Below are 27,542 nucleotides of genomic sequence, written 5' to 3'. Positions count from 1 at the left end.
TAGATAATTTATATATTTTTTTTAGGATAGTACAAAGTCCTCGATGAAAATTAGATTGAAAGAAAAAAAAGTAAAAACTATTTGTAGATATTTAAATATTATTTCATTTATGTTTTGAAAGCAACTTCCAATAAATATATATTTATAATATAACTGACACAAAGCCGTGAAAGGGAACAAATGATCGCTATGCGTATGGTGGTTTTTTTAGAGACAACACGCCAAATGAAAAGCTGCACTAACTGTGCATGTACTGTGTTGGTAAAAGCAAAATTATTGCAACAAACACAACAAATATTTAAACAAAAGTAATTTTTACGATTTTAATTTTATTACAATAAATATATTATTATTGCACTATATTTGATCCTAAAATAAATTCTAAGTTTACAAGAATATTAATAATATTTAAAAGCAAGCATGACAGCTAAAATATAATATGGCAACGGATACAAAAAGAACTTATTAGTCACAGATAAAAATAAAAATGTTTAAAGGAAGCAAAGAAAGATACAATTGTAGAGGTTTAGTAAAATAAATAGAGTATAGAACATAAGATAGTTTTTATAAAAGTTATGGACAAACAGATTAGTTAGGAAATAGATAAGGCAAGAGCTATGCTCCTTTTCCATGCCGCCATGCTGTAATGAAATAAGCAAACACATACATGCGGTCAACATCGGAAAGATTATATTAGTTCATATGACGTTGTTAGTGTTTTAGGAAATTTAAAGGCGTTTTATTTTTTAACTGTGTTATCCCGTGTATATATTACTCAACTAATCCCATTTCGTTAAATGACATAATATACATTAATTATGTATTATAATAAAAGTTGCGTAGGTACATTAAAGCAATTTTTTTGCAGTATTATGTTCGTGGTGAGTAAGGCGAGCAGAGCTCCTGGGGGGGGGGGGAATAGGGTCGGCAACGCGCTTGTGATGCTTCTGGTGTTGCAGGCGTGTATGGGCTACGGTAATCGCTTAGCATCCGGTGAGCCGTGCGCTAGTCGCCGACCTAGCTGTATATATATGACGGCCACGTACCGGCGGCGGCGCGCGCGGCGGGCCGGGTGCCGGCGGCCGGCTCCGGCGCGCCGCTCGGGGCCGCGGCCGGCGCGCTCGCCGCCGGCGGCACCTGCGGGCAACCGCTCCGGGTCATCGGTCCATCGTCTCACATTACAACACGCCACCGCTTCGACTACATCGTAGGCGCGGTTTGTACTGACCCCGCCGCTTCGGGTCATCGATCCATCGTTTCATATTACAACACCCCACCGTTTCGACTAGCCGTTGGCGCGGTTTGTAGTGACCCCGACACTCCGGCTAATCGATACACATTACAACACCCCACCGCTTCGACTAGATCGTAGGCGCAGTTTGTTGTGACCACGCTCCGGAGGTTGTGGGGTCGATTCCCACCCCGGATCGAGGGTGTAATATTTACATTTATTTATATACTAGCTGACCCAGCAAACGTTGTTTTGCCATATATATTATGAACATTTAAGGTTGTATGTATTCTTTAATGCTAAATCGTAATAAAATAAAAAACAAATAAATTATCAAAATACATAAATAAAAAATGTTTGAGGTGGACTATCTTTAACATTTAGGGGGATAAAAAAAGAGATGTTGTTCGATTCTCAGATCTACCTGATATGCACACAAAATTTCATGAGAATCGGTTAAGCCGTTTCGGAGCAGTTTAACTACAAACACCGCGACACGAAAATTTTATATATTAGATATATGTATTATATATATGTTTATCAAAAAAAAATATGTAGCTATACCAGTCGACTCCGACTATTACCTATAACACAAGGATTAAGTTGTTTACTTTAGGAACAGACGACCGTGTGTGTATGTTGTAAATATTTATTTTATTTACTGCTGGGCCTCTTTCTCTGTAGGAGAAGGAACGGAGCTTAGTCTCTCTCTGGAATATATGGGGATAATTCTAATTCGGTACGATTCTGATATTTTTTTGTTGTACTTTATTGCTTCTTTAAATACCTTATTCTGACCGGTAAGAAAATTTAAATATGAACCATTTTTAGGCTTCCCGACGATATGAATTTCTTATATTTTATCTAAAACGTGTCCTATCTTCAAGTAACGATAAGTTCTAATAGGACATCAATAAAACTTTAAAATTTTACTTTGGTGTGTACCTACGTCAAAAATTTAGTAGTGATAGTTTTGTTTACCTGTGGCCATTCGGTGACTGGGGTTGTAGCCGGCGACTGTTTGGCCGCCTTCGCTGCGTTTTCTATACTTTCGATGAGCGATTTCACTGACAGACGCGAATCTTGCCGACTTACACCTAGAAATAATTTCAATAATAATTTTAGTAGAGTCGTAACGTGATATATTTGTCTGTTATTTGACTGACTTAATCATGGGCGTACCCAGAGTGGGGCAAAATGGGACACTAGTCCCACCATGACTCGAAGCTCATAACAGAATTTTCAGATTTGTAATTAAAAGTTTAGATTAGCTAAAACGTCTACAAGATAACACGTGGTTCAATAAGTCCCGAGACTAAGTACTAAAAAAAGGTATTTTTTATAAAATTAATTTTTATTCATCAACATAGTCTCCTCCAAGAGCGATACAGTCCCTCCAACGCTTTTCTAACTTTTCTATCCCATGTGTGTAGAACGATTTGTCTTTGGCTTCAAAATAAGCCTCCGTTGCTGCGATAACTTCACTATTTGAGTCAAATTTCTTACCCTGAAGCATTTTTTTGAGGTTTGCAAACAACCAGTAATCGCTGGGGGCCAAGTCTGGCGAATAAGGGGGATGAGGAAGCAATTCGAAGCCCAATTCGTTAATTTTGGCCATCGTTCTCACGGACTTGTGACAAGGCGCGTTGTCCTGGTGAAACACCACTTTCTTTTTGTTCATGTGAGGCCGTTTATCCGCAATTTCGTACTTCAATCGCTCCAATAAGCACATGTAATAGTCACTATTTATATTTTGCCCCTTTACGTATTTATTGAATTTTTACGTATAATTGCATCTGCCCTTTACAAAATTCTTAATACGCTTATGGTCTTATTAAATTATATAGGATATGAGCGCGCGTTGCTACTCTTTTTTTTAGATCGTACCAACTCAGAAACTTTTGTGGCCTCATGCACAAACCACACACACACACACACACATCTTTGCTGAAGATCATGACATGATCAAATGCATAGTTTACTAGTCTATAAAGGACATACAAAGATTCATTATATACATATATATATATATATATATATATATATATATAGCATTTTTTAAGCTGCTTAGCTTTAACGCAGGTAATTAAAACAAACAAAAGGTTTCTTAGCTTAACCATATTATCGTAGATGATAGTTGAGAATTTATATAACACTCTTCACAGTTTCGCCTCCTGCTTATATTTTTGTTACCTTTAGTTCGTCTATGGGAAGCGGCAGTGGCCATGATGTCCTGTAGGGACGCGCTCGACAGTAGCGGTGGAGGGGTCGGCGTTTCTTCTGTCCGAGGAGCTGTTACAAAAATTAGTATTACTTATAATTTTATTATGTAACTTTAATGACTTATGAAATCTATGAAACACTAAAGTTATCGAATTATATATTTATATTATATATTTTAATATTGACACCGTTAGTTGTTTTTCTAGTTCAAAGTTAGAGTTTAGAATTGTCATGTTTAGAGATATCAGTATGACTTCAGAAACATTAAGTAAATAGGTAAAAAACATTAAGTAAAAAGGTAAACATATATATTTTTTTGTTTTATTGTCATGGCGTCAATAAAATTGTCATAATAAAAAAGTGACAGAGTTTTTGCAACTGAGTTATAAACGAAAAAATAACTGTAGATTTGGTCTTATCTCTAACGTGATATTAAATATAGGAAATACCCACTTTTCCTCTTGATTATAAATATCTTAAAATATTTTTGTAACACAAATACAAATTATTTTCCTATAATATACGTTATACCGACACCAAAAAAATTGAAAGCATTACGCAAAAAATATATAAAAGCCAATTTTTATAAAATATCTTTAAATAGATTTCTAGGCCGAAGGCCCTAAAACAATATAGCAAATTCTAAAAAAAAACAAGAATTTTCAACTTAATACTCGAATAATAAAATGAATGTTTAGTGAATTCAAATACCAATAATTTTTAACACAAATTATAAATATATTTAAAACGACCATAAAAAAACATCATTAGTGCATTGGACGTATGTTAAAAGTGCATACTCTAATACTGAAATGGAAAAAATAGAACTTTTCTCTTGCTAGCTGGAATATATGGGGATAATGTTCTGACTTGAAACACATGTAATGTAAAAAATTACTTAACACATATACATGTAACATATAAACTAAACGAGAAGCCTGCGTACAATGACCAGCACCATGCCTCCACCAAATGAAATACCAACGCCACGTTCCTATATTTATAAAACGATTCGTTTAAGTTAAGAATCGTTCAATTTCGAAAACGTCACGTTTAACGAATAGTTTTTGTAATATAGGAACAAGACTTAAAACGACACGTAATAACACATCAAACAGGTCTTACACGGTTATTTACAATCACAGATATCACACGGGACGCATCGTGGCAGAAAGCCTAACTTACGTAGAAGTCTTGAGGATGACGTGTCGTTTAATGATCTTATTGGGTGTGATAGTCGTTTGTGCTCCAACGTCTTCCAGTGATAGGTCTTTCGGAGATGGGGAAGAGAACCGGTTTCTACTTCTGTGTTGGGCGAACTTTGACTTTGGAGAGAATACTTCCTCATCGGTGCTTCTGGTTTCGCTTCAGTCAGATTTTTGGACAAACTTTGAACAATATCACCGACAGATTTAGATTTGGTCATATCTTTTGCACTTGGTGATCGTGATAGAGATATAACTGATTTAGTTATACTAGATACTTCTTTTTCTGCACTCTCACTCTCTTTTGGTTTACTAAATATTTTTGAATCGTGTTTCTTCGTTCTCTTTGGTTTCCTTGGTACTTTTAGTAATTCCTCACGAGTGAGGTCAGTGAAATCCTCATCTGATGGTATTTTATTTGATATCTTTTCGTCATCTGCAGCATTAATAGGCTGATTCGATTTTACCGGTTCCCCGATTTCTTCGTAATAATTTTCCGGTTCCTGTACTTTCTTTGTTTGATCAGAGAATATTTTAACAGGATCTTCTTTGACTTGTTTTGATTGCCGTTCCGGTTTAAGTGGAGTTTCTTTGACAAATGTCTGCACTGTGTTTATAACAAACGGCACGTTTTCCATAGGTTGGTAGTATTGATTGTCGACTAACCATTCTGGAGATTTCGATAACCTAACTACTGTTTTAGGGGGACTTTTAGCTGGGGTGGGCGGTTTTGATTCCATCACATTTTCGTTGGAACCAAACTTCTTCGGAGAGAGAAATGGAAGTGGTTTCAATTTAGTATTTTTCTGATAAATACCCTTACGTTTACTTTCAGTATCTGTTGTTTTTACGTCGCTCGTTACCGGACTTTCTTTAGTAATCACTTGATCAATATCATCATAATACACCGTTCCCTTTTTAGTATCGCTTGTCGAACTTTGTTCTACAACTGATGTATTAGGTTTAAAAAATATTGGCCGAATTAAGACAGGACTTAGTATTATCGGAGATGATGCATGGTCGATATTTGAGTTTACTATTTTAATTGGAGACAAGATAGTTTGAACCTTATTTTTTCTCTCAGTTGAATTAGTTTTCTGTGTATCTATAGAGTTAGATAAGACTGGAGATGTTAAATCAGTGACAGTGTTTATTTTTAAATGATAACTGACGTTATCATCGATTGCCGGTTCAGATGTTGTTTTCAGATCATTTAAATTATTTTGTTCGGTAGACTTTGCATTATTTGTGCTTTTTACATTATTTTCTTTCATTTCTGTTGCTTTTTCGTAATTCATCTTTTTACTATCAACTTTTAACATATAATTATCTTGTTGACTTTGTCTACTATCTTTTTCTGTAACCTCTAAAGTTTCTTTTTTATTTTCTTGGTTAGATTTAACATCAATGGTATCTTTAACATTGGCCTCTTTTGAACTAGGACTAGATTCGGTTTGCTCAAAAATATTTTCTTCCCCTTTAAATGTTGATAAACGTTTAATAGGCCTTATATTATCTGTAACATCTGTATTTACAACTATTTCATGTTGTTGTATCTGAACTGCAATTGTATCAGATAAATTGTTAGAATCATTGGCGTTACCGCTTATTCTTTCTAAAGCCGCTTTAAAATTGACTTGTAATTCTTCACTGACCTTTTTAAAATCATTTTCTATCGTTCCATCTAGTCGAGTAAAATTATTTGAAGGCTGAGCGAAAATATCATCAGATTGTCTTTTAGACCTTATGTCATCCGGATATGGGAATGGAAGAATATTCTCAGCTTTCACAACAGGTAGATTTGAGTTAGTTGCATCAACGTTTTCGGGAGGGTTCTCTTTGTCGGTTTCTGGTACATTAGAGCTTTTATTTGACTTTTTATCGCTTAAACTTGATACATTATTATTTTCTTCCAACGGAGATAAGAAAACGCTATCGGATTCTTCACTGAACAAAGATGTTTCACTTACATTAGACGTCTCATCTACAAATTCCAGACTAGTAGTAGCCTCATTAAGGCCATTTTTAAACTCTCCGTTACTATTAAGATTATCTGTACTAAAGGATTTAAATTTACCACGATATAAGTTTGAGAGGTTCTTGTTAAAAATACTATTATACCCTACGTTTTTGATATCCTTAGAATCAAAGCTTGAATTGTATTTAATATTATCATTTACTGAATCGACGAAATCATCTATAGCGTTCTGACGGACAATCTTTTTTTTAGTAGAATCGATAGCTTGCTGCCGCTTTATTTCTTTGGTTTCAAAGGAAGGAAGAATGGCTTCAGCTACAACTTTGCCCCGATAATCATCTGTACTTTCTAAACTACTTTTATTACTATCATCATCATTTGTTTCATCCAGTGTCACGTTTTCGATTTCAAATGTTAAGTCCGTACCGCTAACGTCAAAGCTATCCGAATCTTTTGATATACTTGTTTTAGTCTTTAATTTAAAAAAAGCTTGATCTACTAAACTGACGTCCTTTGAAAGTTCATTAACACTATGAACTCTTGATAAATATCGCGATCGTATATTTTTGAAAACTTCTTTAGAAGAATAATCACTATTAGAATCGAAGCTTTCGGAATCTTTAGATAAGCATTTTCCGTCGGAATAATTTTGCGTACTATCCATAGATTCTTGACTGTCAACACCTGTTTCGGTACATGAAATATTAATTAGACAAATTATATTAACAAATATGTACATTTTCAATACTTTCGATGACGTCTCTGTTAGTTCTATGACTGCGACTACATTTTAAAGCCTCACATATATTTAATTAGTGCGTGATAATGTTGTTAATTTTGCTACTGCATAAGATTTTATATTCTAAATTGTATTGAATTCTATAGATGCATGCAGTTTACTAGTAAAATAGTCAACATCAAAAAAAATAATTAAATGATTAATTTAAAGTAAAAAAAAACCTTCAATCAAACGTCTAGTTCTACTGAACCACATGCAATAAAAAATATTGAATTTAACTAAACGAGTGTTCTCAAAAAATTCTCATGCTACATCTAATTTGGACCTATGTTTCTTGGCTTACCTTTAAGCGAGTGAATTTGGTCTTCCAGCATCCGAATGCGGTCTCTAGCGTTTTTATTCTCAGATACAAGTCTTTCTAGTTCTCTTTGGGCTTCTGTCTTAAAGTCATTGGCGACACGAACCGTCATGAGCAAGTCGCTCTGGAATTGTTTCCATTCAGCCTCCTGTGCAAAAAATCGTTATCATATCATCATCACAGCAGCCTTTCCCAGTCCACTACTGGACATAGGCCTCAATAAGTTCGTGCCAAAAATGGCGTGAACTCATGTGTTTTGCCCATAGTCACCACGCTGGGCAGGTGGGTGTGTGACCGCAGGGTTGGCTTTGTCGCACCGAAGACGTTGCTGCCCGTCTTCGGCCTGTGTATTTCAAAACCAGCAGTTGGATGATTATCCCGCATCGGTCGACTTTTTGAGTTCCAAGGTGGAAGTGGAACTGTGTTATTCCTTAGTCGCCTCTTACGACACCCACAGGAAGAGAGGAGGTGGCTATATTTTTACTGCCGTAGCCACAAAGCTACTACTACGTTATACAAAAGTATATTTGTAAAATTTAATTTTTCGTAAAATCATCTGTATGACCAATACAAATATTTGTTACGTGTTATCCAGTCGGAGAAACAGTTTTACTCTTTCCAATACCTAACATCCAGTTATATGCATTTAATTATTATTAGTCATGCTGTGTTAACGGCTACACCGGCGATCGAAGGTTCGATTCCCGCTCAGAGTGAATATTTGTATTTGTACTAATATTTAATTCTAATCCGGGTTTCTGTCCTTGTGGATCTCCTGACAGTGCCTCGCCCGGAGAGCACGTTAAGCTGTCGGTCCCGGTTGTTATCATAGACAATTGATAGCGACCGTCACTCATAGTATCGAATATTTTCGCCAACCCGAAGTGGAGTAACGTGGTGTATTAAGTTCTGATCCCTCTTCTACATAGAGGAAGAGAGCCGGAGGGATGTGACAATGCAACCAGTGGGAACAGCTGAGCCCCGCGGCCGGCCGACACTCACGTCCCTCTCGCGGTCGCGCGCGAGCTGCGCCAGGCGGCCCCTCGCGTCCTGCAGCTGCCTCTCCAGCTCGGCCGCCCGAGCCAGCGCCTCGCCCGCTCGACTCATCAGCGCTAGCTTCTCATCTGTCGCCACTTGGACCTGTGAAATGTGGCGACTTTTAAATACAAACAAAAGGAAAATTGATATGATGACGCTTCTTAGTTTACAAAACTTGGCTATTTGAAGGATATTAATATAAAATAAATAAAATAATTGATTTTTTTTTTATATACTATATATTACGATTAGTGTGGCAAACACGTGTACGACACACCTATTCGAAAGCGGTTACCGTAGCCTGTGGACGTCTAAAACGTCAGAGGCATAGCAAGCGCGTAACCGCTCGTAACCCCGACTCTCCCTAAGAGCTCTGGTCTAGCTACATTACTTACCTCAGGAGTGAAGTAGTCAGAAGCATTTCTTAAATCAGTTTTATTGAGTTACAGGGCACATAAGAATTTTAAGCAGGATATTTCTTACTGTGCCCCATACACTAATGAAGTTGAATAATTTAATTGGATCATTTTTGAAACTTACTTGAATCTGTAGTTCCGAAGAGTTTTCCTGCAAAGTTTCCAGTTCACCTTGTAGCGCGGTCTTCTCCTGTCGCAACTGTTCCAACTGGAACTCCAGCTCCGATATCGTAGTCTTTGCTGTATTTCTCGACACCTACGATAATTTATAGTACATATTATATTATTTTGTATTTTATATTAATGTCGCTTTAGCTTAATTTCAGTTAAATGTTTTTGAGACTGTCGAGCTGGTGAGTCTAGTGGAGATGTGTGACGCAGAGTGCGGCCCGTACCAGCGCGTCGTCGTGCAGCTTGCGCGCGTCGGAGTGCGCGCGGTCGAGCTGGCGCTGCGCGTGCGCGAGCCGCTCCGACAGCGCGTGCGCGTACGTGAGTCTAGTGGAGATGTGTGACACAGTGTGGCGGTGCGAGAGTGCGGCCCGTACCAGCGCGTCGTCGTGCAGCTTGCGCGCGTCGGAGTGCGCGCGGTCGAGCTGGCGCTGCGCGTGCGCGAGCCGCTCCGACAGCGCGTGCGCGTACGTGAGTCTAGTGGAGATGTGTGACACAGTGTGGCGGTGCGAGAGTGCGGCCCGTACCAGCGCGTCGTCGTGCAGCTTGCGCGCGTCGGAGTGCGCGCGGTCGAGCTGGCGCTGCGCGTGCGCGAGCCGCTCCGACAGCGCGTGCGCGTACGTGAGTCTAGTGGAGATGTGTGACACAGTGTGGCGGTGCGAGAGTGCGGCCCGTACCAGCGCGTCGTCGTGCAGCTTGCGCGCGTCGGAGTGCGCGCGGTCGAGCTGGCGCTGCGCGTGCGCGAGCCGCTCCGACAGCGCGTGCGCGTACGTGAGTCTAGTGGAGATGTGTGACACAGTGTGGCGGTGCGAGAGTGCGGCCCGTACCAGCGCGTCGTCGTGCAGCTTGCGCGCGTCGGAGTGCGCGCGGTCGAGCTGGCGCTGCGCGTGCGCGAGCCGCTCCGACAGCGCGTGCGCGTACGTGAGTCTAGTGGAGATGTGTGACACAGTGTGGCGGTGCGAGAGTGCGGCCCGTACCAGCGCGTCGTCGTGCAGCTTGCGCGCGTCGGAGTGCGCGCGGTCGAGCTGGCGCTGCGCGTGCGCGAGCCGCTCCGACAGCGCGTGCGCGTACGTGAGTCTAGTGGAGATGTGTGACACAGTGTGGCGGTGCGCAGAGCGCGGCCCGTACCAGCGCGTCGTCGTGCAGCTTGCGCGCGTCGGAGTGCGCGCGGTCGAGCTGGCGCTGCGCGTGCGCGAGCCGCTCCGACAGCGCGTGCGCGCGCGCCGTGGCCGCCTCCGCCTCGCGCCGCGCCGCCGCCGCGGCCGCCGCCTCCGCCGCCGCCGCGCCCTCCGCCGCGCCCGCCAGCTGCGCAGCACACGTGTTATTTTAAAATATTATGAAATAATTAGGTGCTTGTTTGCTCGAAAACGAAAAAAAATGACTTTAAATTATATTAATATTCGACAAGTAATACAGCATAGATAGATAATCGAAAAAATAATTAAATAAATACATATTACACATTCTACGACGTAGTGACGCGACATGCACCAGTATTCGAATAAAAGTAGAATCAGCGTGCCCATCATCATATCGGTCAAAATGATAGACCGCCTCCCGCCGTGTGTAGACACTAGCGGAGGTGTCGCGTACCTGCGCCTGCGCGGCGGCCAGCAGGTCCCCCAGCGTGGTGATCTGGTGCTGTCGCGCGGCGGCCGCCTCCCGCCTCCCGCCTCCCGCCCCCCGTGTGTAGACACTAGCGGAGGTGTCGCGTACCTGCGCCTGCGCGGCGGCCAGCAGGTCCCCCAGCGTGGTGATCTGGTGCTGTCGCGCGGCGGCCGCCTCCCGCCTCCCGCCTCCCGCCCCCCGTGTGTAGACACTAGCGGAGGTGTCGCGTACCTGCGCCTGCGCGGCGGCCAGCAGGTCCCCCAGCGTGGTGATCTGGTGCTGTCGCGCGGCGGCCGCCTCCCGCCTCCCGCCTCCCGCCCCCCGTGTGTAGACACTAGCGGAGGTGTCGCGTACCTGCGCCTGCGCGGCGGCCAGCAGGTCCCCCAGCGTGGTGATCTGGTGCTGTCGCGCGGCGGCCGCCTCCCGCCTCCCGCCTCCCGCCCCCCGTGTGTAGACACTAGCGGAGGTGTCGCGTACCTGCGCCTGCGCGGCGGCCAGCAGGTCCCCCAGCGTGGTGATCTGGTGCTGTCGCGCGGCCGCCGCCTCCCGCCTCCCGCTCCCCCGTGTGTAGACACTAGCGGAGGTGTCGCGTACCTGCGCCTGCGCGGCGGCCAGCAGGTCCCCCAGCGTGGTGATCTGGTGCTGTCGCGCGGCCGCCGCCTCCCGCCTCCCGCCCCCCGTGTGTAGGCACTAGCGGAGGTGTCGCGTACCTGCGCCTGCGCGGCGGCCAGCAGGTCCCCCAGCGTGGTGATCTGGTGCTGTCGCGCGGCCGCCGCCTCCCGCCTCCCGCTCCCCCGTGTGTAGACACTAGCGGAGGTGTCGCGTACCTGCGCCTGCGCGGCGGCCAGCAGGTCCCCCAGCGTGGTGATCTGGTGCTGTCGCGCGGCCGCCGCCTCCCGCCTCCCGCTCCCCCGTGTGTAGACACTAGCGGAGGTGTCGCGTACCTGCGCCTGCGCGGCGGCCAGCAGGTCCCCCAGCGTGGTGATCTGGTGCTGTCGCGCGGCCGCCGCCTCCCGCCTCCCGCTCCCCCGTGTGTAGACACTAGCGGAGGTGTCGCGTACCTGCGCCTGCGCGGCGGCCAGCAGGTCCCCCAGCGCGGTGATCTGGTGCTGTCGCGCGGCGGCCGCCTCCCGCCTCCCGCCTCCCGCCCCCCGGGTGTAGACACTAGCGGAGGTGTCGCGTACCTGCGCCTGCGCGGCGGCCAGCAGGTCCCCCAGCGTGGTGATCTGGTGCTGTCGCGCGGCCGCCGCCTCCCGCCTCCCGCTCCCCCGTGTGTAGACACTAGCGGAGGTGTCGCGTACCTGCGCCTGCGCGGCGGCCAGCAGGTCCCCCAGCGTGGTGATCTGGTGCTGTCGCGCGGCCGCCGCCTCCCGCCTCCCGCCCCCCGTGTGTAGACACTAGCGGAGGTGTCGCGTACCTGCGCCTGCGCGGCGGCCAGCAGGTCCCCCAGCGTGGTGATCTGGTGCTGTCGCGCGGCCGCCGCCTCCCGCCTCCCGCTCCCCCGTGTGTAGACACTAGCGGAGGTGTCGCGTACCTGCGCCTGCGCGGCGGCCAGCAGGTCCCCCAGCGTGGTGATCTGGTGCTGTCGCGCGGCCGCCGCCTCCCGCCTCCCGCTCCCCCGTGTGTAGACACTAGCGGAGGTGTCGCGTACCTGCGCCTGCGCGGCGGCCAGCAGGTCCCCCAGCGTGGTGATCTGGTGCTGTCGCGCGGCCGCCGCCTCCCGCCTCCCGCTCCCCCGTGTGTAGACACTAGCGGAGGTGTCGCGTACCTGCGCCTGCGCGGCGGCCAGCAGGTCCCCCAGCGCGGTGATCTGGTGCTGTCGCGCGGCGGCCGCCTCCCGCCTCCCGCCTCCCGCCCCCCGTGTGTAGACACTAGCGGAGGTGTCGCGTACCTGCGCCTGCGCGGCGGCCAGCAGGTCCCCCAGCGTGGTGATCTGGTGCTGTCGCGCGGCCGCCGCCTCCCGCCTCCCGCTCCCCCGTGTGTAGACACTAGCGGAGGTGTCGCGTACCTGCGCCTGCGCGGCGGCCAGCAGGTCCCCCAGCGTGGTGATCTGGTGCTGTCGCGCGGCGGCCGCCTCCCGCCTCCCGCCCCCCGTGTGTAGACACTAGCGGAGGTGTCGCGTACCTGCGCCTGCGCGGCGGCCAGCAGGTCCCCCAGCGTGGTGATCTGGTGCTGTCGCGCGGCCGCCGCCTCCCGCCTCCCGCTCCCCCGTGTGTAGACACTAGCGGAGGTGTCGCGTACCTGCGCCTGCGCGGCGGCCAGCAGGTCCCCCAGCGTGGTGATCTGGTGCTGTCGCGCGGCCGCCGCCTCCCGCCTCCCGCTCCCCCGTGTGTAGACACTAGCGGAGGTGTCGCGTACCTGCGCCTGCGCGGCGGCCAGCAGGTCCCCCAGCGTGGTGATCTGGTGCTGTCGCGCGGCCGCCGCCTCCCGCCTCCCGCTCCCCCGTGTGTAGACACTAGCGGAGGTGTCGCGTACCTGCGCCTGCGCGGCGGCCAGCAGGTCCCCCAGCGTGGTGATCTGGTGCTGTCGCGCGGCCGCCGCCTCCCGCCTCCCGCTCCCCCGTGTGTAGACACTAGCGGAGGTGTCGCGTACCTGCGCCTGCGCGGCGGCCAGCAGGTCCCCCAGCGCGGTGATCTGGTGCTGTCGCGCGGCGGCCGCCTCCCTCGCCGCGCCCGCCTCCCGCCCCCCGTGTGTAGACACTAGCGGAGGTGTCGCGTACCTGCGCCTGCGCGGCGGCCAGCAGGTCCCCCAGCGTGGTGATCTGGTGCTGTCGCGCGGCCGCCGCCTCCCGCCTCCCGCTCCCCCGTGTGTAGACACTAGCGGAGGTGTCGCGTACCTGCGCCTGCGCGGCGGCCAGCAGGTCCCCCAGCGTGGTGATCTGGTGCTGTCGCGCGGCCGCCGCCTCCCGCCTCCCGCTCCCCCGTGTGTAGACACTAGCGGAGGTGTCGCGTACCTGCGCCTGCGCGGCGGCCAGCAGGTCCCCCAGCGCGGTGATCTGGTGCTGTCGCGCGGCGGCCGCCTCCCTCGCCGCGCCCGCCTCCTGCTCCCACTGCGCTCGCTCCGCTTCTGAACGCTCCGCGGTCAGCTCCAACGACCTACCGTTAACATACACACGTATATATTTATGATCTGCCACGATACTAACGTACATTTATTTTAACCCCAATAGTAAAACCCCAAAAGAAAAAAGGAGGTCTTTGCTTAGTGACGAGATATGACAAGGAAAATTTTGTTACAAATCTTCAAAAATAAAATATTTATCAATAAATCCATGAATATAAAAAAAAAAAACTAAAACACAGGTTTTATGACAGAAAATAATTTTAGTTCTCAACATCGTCCATAGAGCGCTCTAGACTTTCTTCCACATTTCTCCAATTTGAACCACTTCCAAAAACAAGATTTCCAGAAGTCCATAAATTGGGTATTTGTTAGTGAGATAATTTCATCATATGAGTCAATTTTATTTTTGCGAGCCATTTCTTAAAGTTTGGAAAGCAATAAATAATTACTCGAGGCTCAATTCATAGAATAGGGGTGATAAGAAAGCAGTTCGTAGATTGTTTCATATGAACGTGCCTTTATAATTTCAAAACAAGAAAAAAGACGTTGGCCCCACCCCTAACAATGACCCATCTTACTCTATCAATATTGGAAATGTGCGAGAGCGATACTCAGTACTCGTTTGTATAAAAAACAGACTAAAAATATTCCAATAATTAATTTTTAAAATACTATCCTCTTAAGTTTTGTACTTACCTAATCTTTTCAGTAAGCGTTTCATTTTCTTTGGTTTTCTCCTCTAGCTTCGTTTTCATTTCAGCAAGATCCGCTTCAAGCTGTTCTTGTTTACTTAGCAGTAGTCTTCGTTCCTCTTGTGAGACCTTTATCAAAATATAAAAAGTTGTATGAGTACATTTTCATTGATTGGAAAAGAAATGAAAAAAATAAAAGGAAAACATTAATAAATAAATTCCTGACTGCTAAATGCGGTCCGTCAAATGGATTCATCCATTTGACGGACCGCAGTTAGCATTTACGAGGTGTTATTGATCAAGTTTCATGTAAAAAAAATCCGAGCCTTTTTTTAATTATTTTTTTTCGAATTGATTAGTGCGGTTAAGCCTATCGGCCTTGAAAGTGTTACCGGGTGGGGTGGCCAGATACTAAAACCCGGCCGTGAAAGAAGAAGGGGAGCCCTTTAATTGGGCTCGGGATGTCTGTTCGTTTTAAGGGTGTCTCTTAGCAAGATCGCTTAGGACGAAGTCGATGTGGAGGAAGCGCTGTGCGGAGCGCTGCGACGGGCTAAGGATCCCTTTTTTTAATTTTACGTTGTCCTAATCCTAATATATGAGCTACTCTGGCAAGGTAGTTCTGCATAAACCTTCCAATGACCTATAATTATATTGAAAATTTTATTAAATTTTTTAAGTAAAATATTAAAACCTTACCTTTAAAACTGCGAACAGTTGTTGATCGATATCTCCAGAGACAACTGTTTCAGGCTCTACACCTTCTCTCATTAACAGTTCTTGTAATGTGTCAACCTGAAAAAAATACATTATTTTTTTTATTAAAAAAATTATATGCAAGTATTTAACTTAACTTTTAAGACCTTTTGAATGCAGGACATGTGTATTGTTTCAGAACTTTATTATTTTAACATTTTTATAACATTTTTTAACATTTTTTGATATCATTACAGCCTATACAGTCCACTGCTAGACATAGGCCTCCACAAGTTCGCGACAAAATTGCGCGAACTCATGTGTGTTGCCCATAATCACCGCATTGAGCAGGCGGGTCGGTGACCGCAGGGCTGGCTTTTTCGCACCGGAGATGCTGCTGCCCATCTTCGGCCTGTGTATTTCAAAGCCAGCAGTTGGATGGTTATCCCGCCATCGGTTGGCTTTTTAAGTTCCAAGGTTGATAGGGGAACAGTGTTATCCCTTAGTCACCTTTTACGACACCCACGGGAAGAGAGGGGGTGACTATATTCTGCCGGAACCACACAGCGGAACTTTATTGCCATATATAAATGTTAAAAGGATTTCGGTAAAGACAAATTGTTCATGTATGATTATCTTTCAAAAGAAATTGAAGAAAATAAAATAATACAGTATTATATATTAAATTTTATTATACCTTTGTTCGGCTATCTTCTAGTTTTTCTGTTTGCCGACACAGAGATTCCAATAAGACTTGCTTCTCGTCGGCCAGTCGTTCATTGTCGGCCTGCGCGTCGGCCAGTTGCGATTGTAAGTCGGCGAGTTCGGCCAGTGTAGCTTGTAGCTCTTCACTTGTACTATAGAATCGAAACTAAGCATATAGATTTTTTTCAAATTATTTATTATAGTATCGCAGTCCACTCCTGGACATAGGCCTCCCAAACTCAATGTGTTTTGCCCATAGTCACCACGCTGGGCAGGCGGGTAATTTGTACTTTTACATACTTTATGTACATGTACTTTACAACAGAAACTGATTAATATCGATAATACCTGTAATGGTGTTCTTCCATTTGCAAGATGCGATCTTGCAGACAAGCGACGGAGACCTCGCTGAGAGACGATGACGAATGTTTGTCCCATTCCGGAGTAGTCGCCTCGCCACTGTCTCCTTCCCCCTGGAATATTTAGCATTACATGAAATTTACTGTAGTAAGAAACAAGGTGACTGGTGATAACCTTACTGATGTAGTGTAGTAGTGCATGTAGTCGACTGAAATCTGCGGTAGCGACTTCGACTCACGATCGTGGTAATTATTTATGTTTGAATAATATTATTTATGTAACGACAATTTATTCGCAGCAGTATTTTTTTTAATCAGGTAAATGTCTGCTCTCTAGATTTTTAAAAAGAAATATTTTATTGATGTAAGCACAAAAAAAACTATTTGTGTAGTATTTTTTTTTAGTATCCGGGGGCACGGCAGTGCCCCCACCAAGACGAGCCAAAAAAAAAAACGAAAAGCACTACCTATCTTTTCTCGAAGCGCTTCGTCGTTTTTTTGAACCCTCATAACTTGGGTTTGGATTATACCAGATAAACGAAATTCTCAGGATATGATGTCAATAGTGGGCTTATTAAACAGATAAAGTTTCAATTGCATCAAGCTCTTATACTTTAGATTTTATTGATATCTAAAAAACCCCGATTTCGTCACTCACTGATGATCATCAAAATTCTTAGAGTACTTCCTGAAGTCCCAGAAAGCTGAAATTTGGTTGTAAGCTAGTATTAGTACACAAACAACAAAAAAAATTCTAAAACTTGGAACTTTTAAACCTTAAACTAGAGGATGGAAGTTTGTATGAGACTTCCGCAAATTTTGATGCTAGAGATCTGAAAATTGATATAGGGACTCCTTGTTATAAATAATAATAATAAAATACATAAAAAATAAAAATCGGTTATTAGTTAATGTCGAAAATTTATATTTTGTAATTTTGGTATTTAAGTTTTGGTGGAGATCACCGTTTGCATATCAGTTCAACATAAAATCAAAAACAGCGTGTTTAACCCGAATATGGTGAAGATTGGATGATATTTATGGTATAAAATGTGTCGGAGGTAAAATGCAGCTATGATATTGTCATAAGCAACTTACAAAAAGAAGTGAAATCCCACCAAAAACATTTTCATATAAAATGTTGCCAAGACGAGATCATATGGCTCGCACTGTCAAAAAGGTATCAGATCTCATGTAGAGCAAAGCTTCTAACTCTACACGCCCTAACTCTACAAGCCCTAACTTCACAAACTCTACACCTTAGTCAAAATATGTGGCTTGGCCGTTTCGCTACCGTCACGTGGGCGTAAGGTGAAAAATTTATTCACTGTTTATTACTTTTCTGTTATACAATAGTTCTATTAAAGAAAAAATAAAAAGAAGAAGAAAAATTGATATATAATACAAATAAAAATAAAAAGAGAAAATATATATCATCAAAATATATGTCATCTACAACATCGCAGCCGGTAGTAACGAAACGGCCAAGCCACATATTTTGACTAAGGTGTAGAGTTTGTGAAGTTAGGGCTTGTAGAGTTAGGGCGTGTAGAGTTAGAAGCTTGGCTCTACATGAGATCTGATAACTTTTTGACAGTGCGAGCCATATGATCTCGTCTTGGCAACATTTTACATGAAAATGTTTTTGGTGGGATTAACATATTTTTCTAAATAGTATTCAAATCAAAAACTGCTTAAACTAAGAGTCAAAATCATCAAAACTCAAATGTTTCCTCAACCTTTACATACAATAATAATCACAAACAAATTAAAGTAAAAAAAAATTCAAAGTGTATGTACCCACAACGAGTTTGAGAGATACACTTAATTAAATGCATAAAAAAACCTGTTAACCTTTTTATTTAATTATCAATGTGTTTAGTGGTAAGAAAATTAAAAAAAATGTAACATAACCTTGATGATATCGCCTTAGAGGTCTTTCGTCTGCCTAAAAACATTCATACTTTAAATTAATACATATTATCTTTTAAATTGATAGACTGGTTCCGAATAACGAAATACGAGTAGCCATGCCTGAGCATCTGTTAACTTTGTTAATAATTTGATTACGACTTTTATATATCGGGTAGGTTATATAATAAATACACAATTTTGATTGGAAATATCAGGAAGAAATGGATTTTTACTGATAGGACTAACAACTCTTTCTATTTTTTCATTCTAGCATTGCGTTTCCATTCTGTGGTATGTCGAGCATATATAAAAAGCCGTTATATCAAATACAGTTTTATTTAAATTTTGAGTAACGGATTGATGCACAAAACTGGCTTTATTACTGTCTTCTCGTGAATATTTGTACAAGATGTAATTATGATGATATGTCTGTTAATGTTTACGTCTGCTTTGTGTCTGTCTACGATCTCGAGGTGATGTATGCAACGTAAAAAAATGTTAAACCTACGTTTCCAGTGGTAGGTTCACATTAAGAATAATTATAAAAATTGATTAAAAAATACACAGGTAAAAAGTATACAGTTTTAAATTTTGATAATATGCAATATTCTCGCTGTCGGACAGCGGCGAGTGTGTGTGTAATATGCAATATAGTTACGTTGTGCGCGAGCGCGATGGAGGCGGGCGCGGAGGAGTGCATGCGGCGCGGCGCGGGCGCCAGCAGCAGTTGTCTCTTCTCGCTGTCGGACAGCGGCGAGTGTGTGTGTAATATGCAATATAGTTACGTTGTGCGCGAGCGCGATGGAGGCGGGCGCGGAGGAGTGCATGCGGCGCGGCGCGGGCGCCAGCAGCAGTTGTCTCTTCTCGCTGTCGGACAGCGGCGAGTGTGTGTGTAATATGCAATATAGTTACGTTGTGCGCGAGCGCGATGGAGGCGGGCGCGGAGGAGTGCATGCGGCGCGGCGCGGGCGCCAGCAGCAGTTGTCTCTTCTCGCTGTCGGACAGCGGCGAGTGTGTGTGTAATATGCAATATAGTTACGTTGTGCGCGAGCGCGATGGAGGCGGGCGCGGAGGAGTGCATGCGGCGCGGCGCGGGCGCCAGCAGCAGTTGTCTCTTCTCGCTGTCGGACAGCGGCGAGTGTGTGTGTAATATGCAATATAGTTACGTTGTGCGCGAGCGCGATGGAGGCGGGCGCGGAGGAGTGCATGCGGCGCGGCGCGGGCGCCAGCAGCAGTTGTCTCTTCTCGCTGTCGGACAGCGGCGAGTGTGTGTGTAATATGCAATATAGTTACGTTGTGCGCGAGCGCGATGGAGGCGGGCGCGGAGGAGTGCATGCGGCGCGGCGCGGGCGCCAGCAGCAGTTGTCTCTTCTCGCTGTCGGACAGCGGCGAGTGTGTGTGTAATATGCAATATAGTTACGTTGTGCGCGAGCGCGATGGAGGCGGGCGCGGAGGAGTGCATGCGGCGCGGCGCGGGCGCCAGCAGCAGTTGTCTCTTCTCGCTGTCGGACAGCGGCGAGTGTGTGTGTAATATGCAATATAGTTACGTTGTGCGCGAGCGCGATGGAGGCGGGCGCGGAGGAGTGCATGCGGCGCGGCGCGGGCGCCAGCAGCAGTTGTCTCTTCTCGCTGTCGGACAGCGGCGAGTGTGTGTGTAATATGCAATATAGTTACGTTGTGCGCGAGCGCGATGGAGGCGGGCGCGGAGGAGTGCATGCGGCGCGGCGCGGGCGCCAGCAGCAGTTGTCTCTTCTCGCTGTCGGACAGCGGCGAGTGTGTGTGTAATATGCAATATAGTTACGTTGTGCGCGAGCGCGATGGAGGCGGGCGCGGAGGAGTGCATGCGGCGCGGCGCGGGCGCCAGCAGCAGTTGTCTCTTCTCGCTGTCGGACAGCGGCGAGTGTGTGTGTAATATGCAATATAGTTACGTTGTGCGCGAGCGCGATGGAGGCGGGCGCGGAGGAGTGCATGCGGCGCGGCGCGGGCGCCAGCAGCAGTTGTCTCTTCTCGCTGTCGGACAGCGGCGAGTGTGTGTGTAATATGCAATATAGTTACGTTGTGCGCGAGCGCGATGGAGGCGGGCGCGGAGGAGTGCATGCGGCGCGGCGCGGGCGCCAGCAGCAGTTGTCTCTTCTCGCTGTCGGACAGCGGCGAGTGTGTGTGTAATATGCAATATAGTTACGTTGTGCGCGAGCGCGATGGAGGCGGGCGCGGAGGAGTGCATGCGGCGCGGCGCGGGCGCCAGCAGCAGTTGTCTCTTCTCGCTGTCGGACAGCGGCGAGTGTGTGTGTAATATGCAATATAGTTACGTTGTGCGCGAGCGCGATGGAGGCGGGCGCGGAGGAGTGCATGCGGCGCGGCGCGGGCGCCAGCAGCAGTTGTCTCTTCTCGCTGTCGGACAGCGGCGAGTGTGTGTGTAATATGCAATATAGTTACGTTGTGCGCGAGCGCGATGGAGGCGGGCGCGGAGGAGTGCATGCGGCGCGGCGCGGGCGCCAGCAGCAGTTGTCTCTTCTCGCTGTCGGACAGCGGCGAGTGTGTGTGTAATATGCAATATAGTTACGTTGTGCGCGAGCGCGATGGAGGCGGGCGCGGAGGAGTGCATGCGGCGCGGCGCGGGCGCCAGCAGCAGTTGTCTCTTCTCGCTGTCGGACAGCGGCGAGTGTGTGTGTAATATGCAATATAGTTACGTTGTGCGCGAGCGCGATGGAGGCGGGCGCGGAGGAGTGCATGCGGCGCGGCGCGGGCGCCAGCAGCAGTTGTCTCTTCTCGCTGTCGGACAGCGGCGAGTGTGTGTGTAATATGCAATATAGTTACGTTGTGCGCGAGCGCGATGGAGGCGGGCGCGGAGGAGTGCATGCGGCGCGGCGCGGGCGCCAGCAGCAGTTGTCTCTTCTCGCTGTCGGACAGCGGCGAGTGCGCGACGCCGCGCAGGCGCGCCCGCAGCGCGCCGTTCTCGTCCGCCAGCCGCTCCAGCGCCGCCGCGCGCTCTCCCTCATGGCTCTGACCGCATACCGCAACAACACAAACATCGTTACAAACTCATATACTCGTATAGGAAAATATATCTTTGACTAAGTCGAATACTAGACACAAATATTCAAAATTTAGTTAAAAAAGCAAAGTATTTATTTTAAGAAAGTTAGAGATAAATGCCCAAATACTAATAAAAACTATAGTACCTAAAAACATTATACTCCTTGTCACTCTTCTAATCGATTAATTTGAAAAGATGTGTTTCTTTTAAAAAGGAGCCATGTTTCGCTTTGTGAAAATATCACATTTTCAGCTATTCAGATTCATGAATTCAAATACATTTACGATAAACTTAAAGCTACACTCAGCAATCTTCAAATGGTAGGTACTGATTAAATATTTAAAATAACTTTACACGAAATATATTAAAATCCAATATTAATGAAACCTACTAGTAATTGATCCTATTAGAATTGATAATAATGATACCTATTCAAGACACTATAATTGTCACAGACGATTACCGAATAAACGGTGTGTAATTGATATATCGTGTATTACCTTGAGCCGTTCAAGTTCAGCCCGCAATCTATCCGCTTCATTGGCCCGCTCCAGTAGCTCATCAACGCGTGCTTGTAATTGTGCTCGCTCCATCGCACTCGCCTCCAGTTCTCTCCTCAGCGATTCTAACTCACGAACACCTGATGTTAGCGATGCCTGTAATAACAAAACATATAATTATTTAGGCATATTAAAATATATATTTCATAGCTGGAGTACGAATAGTGGCATAATTGTTCAAATATCATGTAAACGAATGGTACATTTTCCCAACACCGCGATTACTAGTGTTGTCAAAGTTTCACAAAGCATTTTAGGTGAAAGTGCCAGCGATAAAGTAACCATTGTTAAAATTAAAACAAAGACCACCATTTATTTAGTCGGTGAAAGTGAATGTTAAATAACCCACCTCAGATGGAACCCTGGGCCTGAGCTCGACCTCCTGGAAGCCCGGCATGTGGTCAGCGTTTAGCGTAACCGGTAGGCTGACACACTCCTGGGAACCTCGCTCGTCTACGGAACCCACCCCCAGCTCCTCTGCGCTGTCGTAATCGTGAGATCTAACCTGCCCATCTTCGAACTCTAAGCCTTCCCTCAGTTCGGGATCCTCCAATACCGCATTGTTATTTCCTAGATCCTTCTTTTTGTGCGCTTTGTGTAGCTTCTCCTTGGATCCGAATATTTTAAGTGTCTTTTCTCTAGCTGGGGCTACTTTGTGGTGTTTCGAGTCGAGGCTGGAGATCGACGGGGCGCCTTTCAGAGTCGCCTCCTGCTTCCCCTGACTTGGTCCTCTACGGAACAAGGATTTGAACTTCATCATCTTGATTATTTTATATCATATTCGTTATCGTGTCACTTTTCGTTTCTATTTGCATATCGTAACGGTAACTGCGTCGGCTGTTGTGTGATCGGAATTATTATCACTATTGTTTAGCGTCTATCGGCTCCATCGGAACCTTTTCACATTTACATATAAAAGGTGGTAAAGAGGTTGTATCTAAACATGGTGCACATTGTTTCAATTCTTGGAACAAAACTTAAGAGGGGTCAAAACTGCAGCAGCGTCAAAAAACTAAGTCTCGTCTCGGATTTCTTAACGGCAATGATTCTAATATTAAACTACTGATAAAATCAATGTCTAAGTTACTGCTGGCGTATAAATAGTTGCACTGTGGTAGACGATCTATTCGTAGGACGGTAAAAATACATAGAACTGATATGGTCACGAATTTTTTAAATATTTTTTTATTCGATATTTATAAAACAATGACATAAAATGTCTTTAACTGCGGTTCTTATGCCTGATTCTTATATTAAAGAGATGATTCGTTTTTTTTTAATACATGGCTCAATACAATTCGTAAGAAGGTCATGTCAAAGTCAATCACCGGTAAGCGAAACTAACGATGGATAGGTAACGGAAACCAACCGTAAAGGGAAGTCATTTATTTACTTAATTAAAATAGCTTAGTATCGCAACGTGTCAAACGGTTGATAAATGATAAAGCTTGATAATACACTCTGTAATAACGCCATGACACGCGTGCTATTGAATCATGATATAATTTATTTATTTAGATATAATTAAATGTAATTATAATAATTGAATAAAAAATTACACTTATAAATCATGTTTTCCATTTAACTAATTCATTTTTGTTTATGTGATTTACCATGTATACTTTTGTATTTACCTCATATTTACTATTGACATAAATATATTATTAGCATATATTATGAAGTGAAAACGTACTGTATAAAAATCCGTTACGCCTATACGAACTTAGACTCCAATCGCATTTTAATAAGAATGGAAACTATATTTATATAGTTTATGCGTATCCGGTTCGAATTCATGTCGAAAATTTTATATACTCCAGAACCTATCTGTGCTAATCTATATAACTAACTAAAAAAATAATAAAGCATTTTTTTTATTCTTCGCACTTCGCAAGATATGGGAGTCCCAGTTCGATTTCAAAAATCATTACTGGTTTAAAGTTAATTAATGCAGTAAACATTACAATAATTTCGCTTTATGTTTTTTTTTTAATACAACTAGGTCAACAAACAAATAGGTAGGTAGGTTTTAACTGAGGTAAGGCACAGCAGGAAATTTCCTGCTCAAAAAATGAAGCAGCCCGACTGGGGAAGTACCTCGACTTTACAGAAGATCACAGATAAATAATACTGCTTTCAAGCAGTGCTGTGTTCCTGTTGGTGAGTAAGGTAACCAGAGCTCCTGGGGGAATTGGTGGTAGGGTCGGCAACAAAAACAAGCGTACGGCTTGTCTGGGTGTTAAGCGATTACCGTAGCCTAAAGACGCCTACAACACCAGAAGCATCGCAAGTAAGTCGCCGAACTTACCCCCAATCCCCCCTCCCTCCGAAGCTATGGTCACCCTACTCTCCACAGGAACACAAAACTACTTGAAAGCAGTATTATTTAGCTGTGGTCTTCTGTAAGGTCCAGATTTTGAGCAGGACAAAAATGATGGTGTTATTGAAAGAATTTCTATATGAGGTAGCTTCTGTTATTTTCAATACGCACGTGCTCTTTCGTCGCATATTATTCAACAATTAACATTGTTTACAAGAACTGAGTCAGCTAATTGATACCTATTAAGTAGGTACCAACTATATTGTGTAATTATATTATAATCGTAGATGCAAAGTAAGATTGATCATTATGAAAAAATAGCGTTTCTAGTGTTATTACTTAAGAAAAAATAAATAAAACACTTCTTTAATTCAATAAAAACTTTATGACCTTTTTCTTCCCAAGTTGTTTAAATAAGTTTACCTACAACTGATGTGTGGTCTGATTTTCAGATAACTTAAAGATCATCGAATGTTTATTATATATCTACACTAAACTCTTATTTGTATTAATTTATATTATTACTAGCGACCCGCTCCGGCTTCGCACGATTGCAAAAACTATCAGTGTTCCTCTACTATATTAAGCATGTATTATACATACAAACCTTCATCTGGAATCACTCTATTTACTAAAGACAACCGCATCTAAATCCGCCTCGTAGTTTTAAAGATCTAAGCATACAGACAGCGAGAAGCGACTTTGTTTTATACTATGTAATGATTACCTAGATACAAATATAAAATTAAATTAATTTTTGTTATAATCTATAAACGGTAAAATTACTGAACCCATTTTAAGAATTTTTTACTGTTATGACCGACCCTACTTACGTTAAACAGAAATATCAAAAAAAGCAATAATAAAAGATTAATTCATACTAGCAAAAAACCTGCCATAAATGCCAACATATTAATATAATATAGGATACATATACATATTAATATAGGATAAAACTGCGAGAAACACTTACTAATTCGTAAATAGATAAAGATTCATGTACTATATACTCAAATATACTCAATGTATTGTGCATGCAAATACGAGGGACTGACCGACAACCACACCCAAGACCCAATTCCCCCTTGCTATTTACGACTACGCAATTATTTCGTTTAAGCCTGGGGCTTTTTACCTAATAGTTATTGATTGATTTTTCTTTGGGTAACACGTCAAATTATATAATTTTTATTAATAATAATATTACAATATCAACCAAGAACAATCGTTACAAATCGTGTAACTTAAATAAAATCTACGCTGTACTAGCTAAATTCTTAAGCGCTAAAGTTTAAGAATTCATCCGTACTCGGGGCGAGAGGAAGAATGTAATGTTTTGTAAAGAAAAGCTGCACGTCTCAAACAAGATTCAGACATTTATGCCAATGCAATCTAGTCACCGGAGTAGCTCACTAAAGACTAAGAATATGTAGAAATCATTTTTCTAGGGTTTTAGAGGTATTTACTCAACAGCAAAATATTACACTAGCGACCTCTGAACGTCCATATTTTGTAAAAAATATGGACGTTCAGATGATAAGTAATCACCAACATACAATGTACTAAAACCTTATCCGAAACACGCTGCATCTTATGGTATATGTATAATGCAATCGATTCAGTTGTCGCAGTATAATCGAACAAAAAAACCGGCTCTTCATTTATTAGTATAGATAGATTTATACACGAATCACTCATTTTTTGATATAAGTTTATTTAATGCCCGGTTTCTGAAAATAGGTCGTTTTGGCTACGAACCGTGGAATCCGCAAAATATCACACCAATAAGTACAACAAGAAATTGTTTTGCGGAATGTGGATCAATTTATTTAAATAAATACCTCAGGCGCGTAATATTATCCATATTATCCATAATACTATCTGGGTTGCAAAGTACGGCTTGTATTTGTATTTAAATGTAAATACGCCTATTAGGTAATAAAGCAATTCTTTGACACATGTATAATTAATAAACAAGTGCGATAGCAGTATAAATCTTTTACAGATGAGAGAGGATTTATTAGTTTATTGCTTTGCTATTGAATGGCATACCTCGATTAGAGGTGTAGGGTGACCACAGAAATATACATGTATATAAAGTCTAACTATTAATATTAGTTTTACAACTTTTTGTTTAACCTATTGACTTGGGGAGGCCTATGTCCAGCAGTGGACTGCGATAGGCTGAAGTGAAGTTATTGATTGTAAATATTTATCTGTTTAAATATTTTTGCATATTTTTTTATCTTGCTGGCATCCAATTGGTTTTGAGAACATTTAGCTTTTGATTGGTTTTATTTTTAACGAAATCATATTCGAAAATATTATCATATATTCGAAATCACTTTTAACAGATATACAATTATTTAAAAAAAACGACTAATTAATGCAAGCAAAAATATGCTTATATTTCGTAACGTTTATGCATTCTGTCATATCGTTAGTTTATCTTTATACTCATAGTAATAGTGATAACCTTAAGCAGTAGGATACTCGTGAGTGTCGTGGTCACCCTTCAGCTAGGAATGGGTGAACGACCAGCCGTGGCCGCGTAGCTCCGCGCCACATCCAATATGGTAGGTCGAATTGCATTTTTACTTTTTGTCGTTAACAGCTATGGACAGTGTCTTTAACTCTAGATCAATGGGTCGTTGCTTATTTATGATTATGTTGATATTAAAATTGTAATTAAATATTGAATTAATACAAGCTATTATAACAAACTTTAGCCCTGTCCCTCTACTTAGGGAACGTTTTCTTTTAGGCACTTATCGTTAAATTTCAAACAAATCTTGGTTATAATCATTTTCAAGAGTCTTACAGTTGTTTCGGATTCAAAAGTTTGGATTGATCGAAATTTGTTACTGAACGCCAGAACGGCTAAAGGGATCAATAATTGTGTTTGCTCGCAAACGAAAAAAAAACCGACTTCAATTACATCGACAAGTAATACAACGTAGATCGACGAAAAAATAGTCAAGTAACTACGCTTTTTCAAAGATTACTCAAAAAGTAGTCATCAGATCTCGATAAAATTATATGTGACCACATGATTAACATCAGCTTTCGATTAAATCAAAAATTATCAAAATCGGTACACCCAGTAAAAAGTTATTGCGGATTTTCGAGAGTTTCCCTCAATTTCTCTGGGATCCCATCATCAGATCCTGGTTTTCTTATCATGGTACTAAACTAGGGATATCCCCTTTCCAACAAAAAAAGAATTATCAAAATC

General features: G+C 43.8%; 1 protein-coding gene across 1 annotated transcript in view; it reads right to left on the bottom strand.

Moving 5' to 3' along the window:
- LOC123663266 overlaps positions 1 to 27,542 on the bottom strand; it is a 51,614-nt gene that overhangs the window by 6,122 nt on the left and 17,950 nt on the right. Inside the window, exons 6-21 of the mRNA XM_045597956.1 lie at positions 22,337 to 22,718; positions 21,928 to 22,083; positions 21,208 to 21,393; positions 16,466 to 16,590; positions 16,110 to 16,269; positions 15,416 to 15,511; positions 14,724 to 14,848; positions 13,918 to 14,059; positions 10,485 to 10,661; positions 9,313 to 9,444; positions 8,737 to 8,874; positions 7,720 to 7,882; positions 4,640 to 7,321; positions 3,425 to 3,523; positions 2,213 to 2,328; positions 1,047 to 1,137 (exon numbers count right to left, since the gene is read on the bottom strand). Of these exons, the coding sequence (XP_045453912.1) occupies positions 1,047 to 1,137; positions 2,213 to 2,328; positions 3,425 to 3,523; positions 4,640 to 7,321; positions 7,720 to 7,882; positions 8,737 to 8,874; positions 9,313 to 9,444; positions 10,485 to 10,661; positions 13,918 to 14,059; positions 14,724 to 14,848; positions 15,416 to 15,511; positions 16,110 to 16,269; positions 16,466 to 16,590; positions 21,208 to 21,393; positions 21,928 to 22,083; positions 22,337 to 22,718 (4,970 nt within the window). The remainder of the gene's footprint in view (positions 1 to 1,046; positions 1,138 to 2,212; positions 2,329 to 3,424; positions 3,524 to 4,639; positions 7,322 to 7,719; positions 7,883 to 8,736; positions 8,875 to 9,312; positions 9,445 to 10,484; positions 10,662 to 13,917; positions 14,060 to 14,723; positions 14,849 to 15,415; positions 15,512 to 16,109; positions 16,270 to 16,465; positions 16,591 to 21,207; positions 21,394 to 21,927; positions 22,084 to 22,336; positions 22,719 to 27,542) is intronic.

Source organism: Melitaea cinxia, chromosome 20 (genome assembly GCF_905220565.1).
Source record: "Melitaea cinxia chromosome 20, ilMelCinx1.1, whole genome shotgun sequence".
NCBI lineage: Eukaryota > Metazoa > Arthropoda > Insecta > Lepidoptera > Nymphalidae > Melitaea > Melitaea cinxia.
This window is presented reverse-complemented; position numbering and strand designations above follow the sequence as displayed.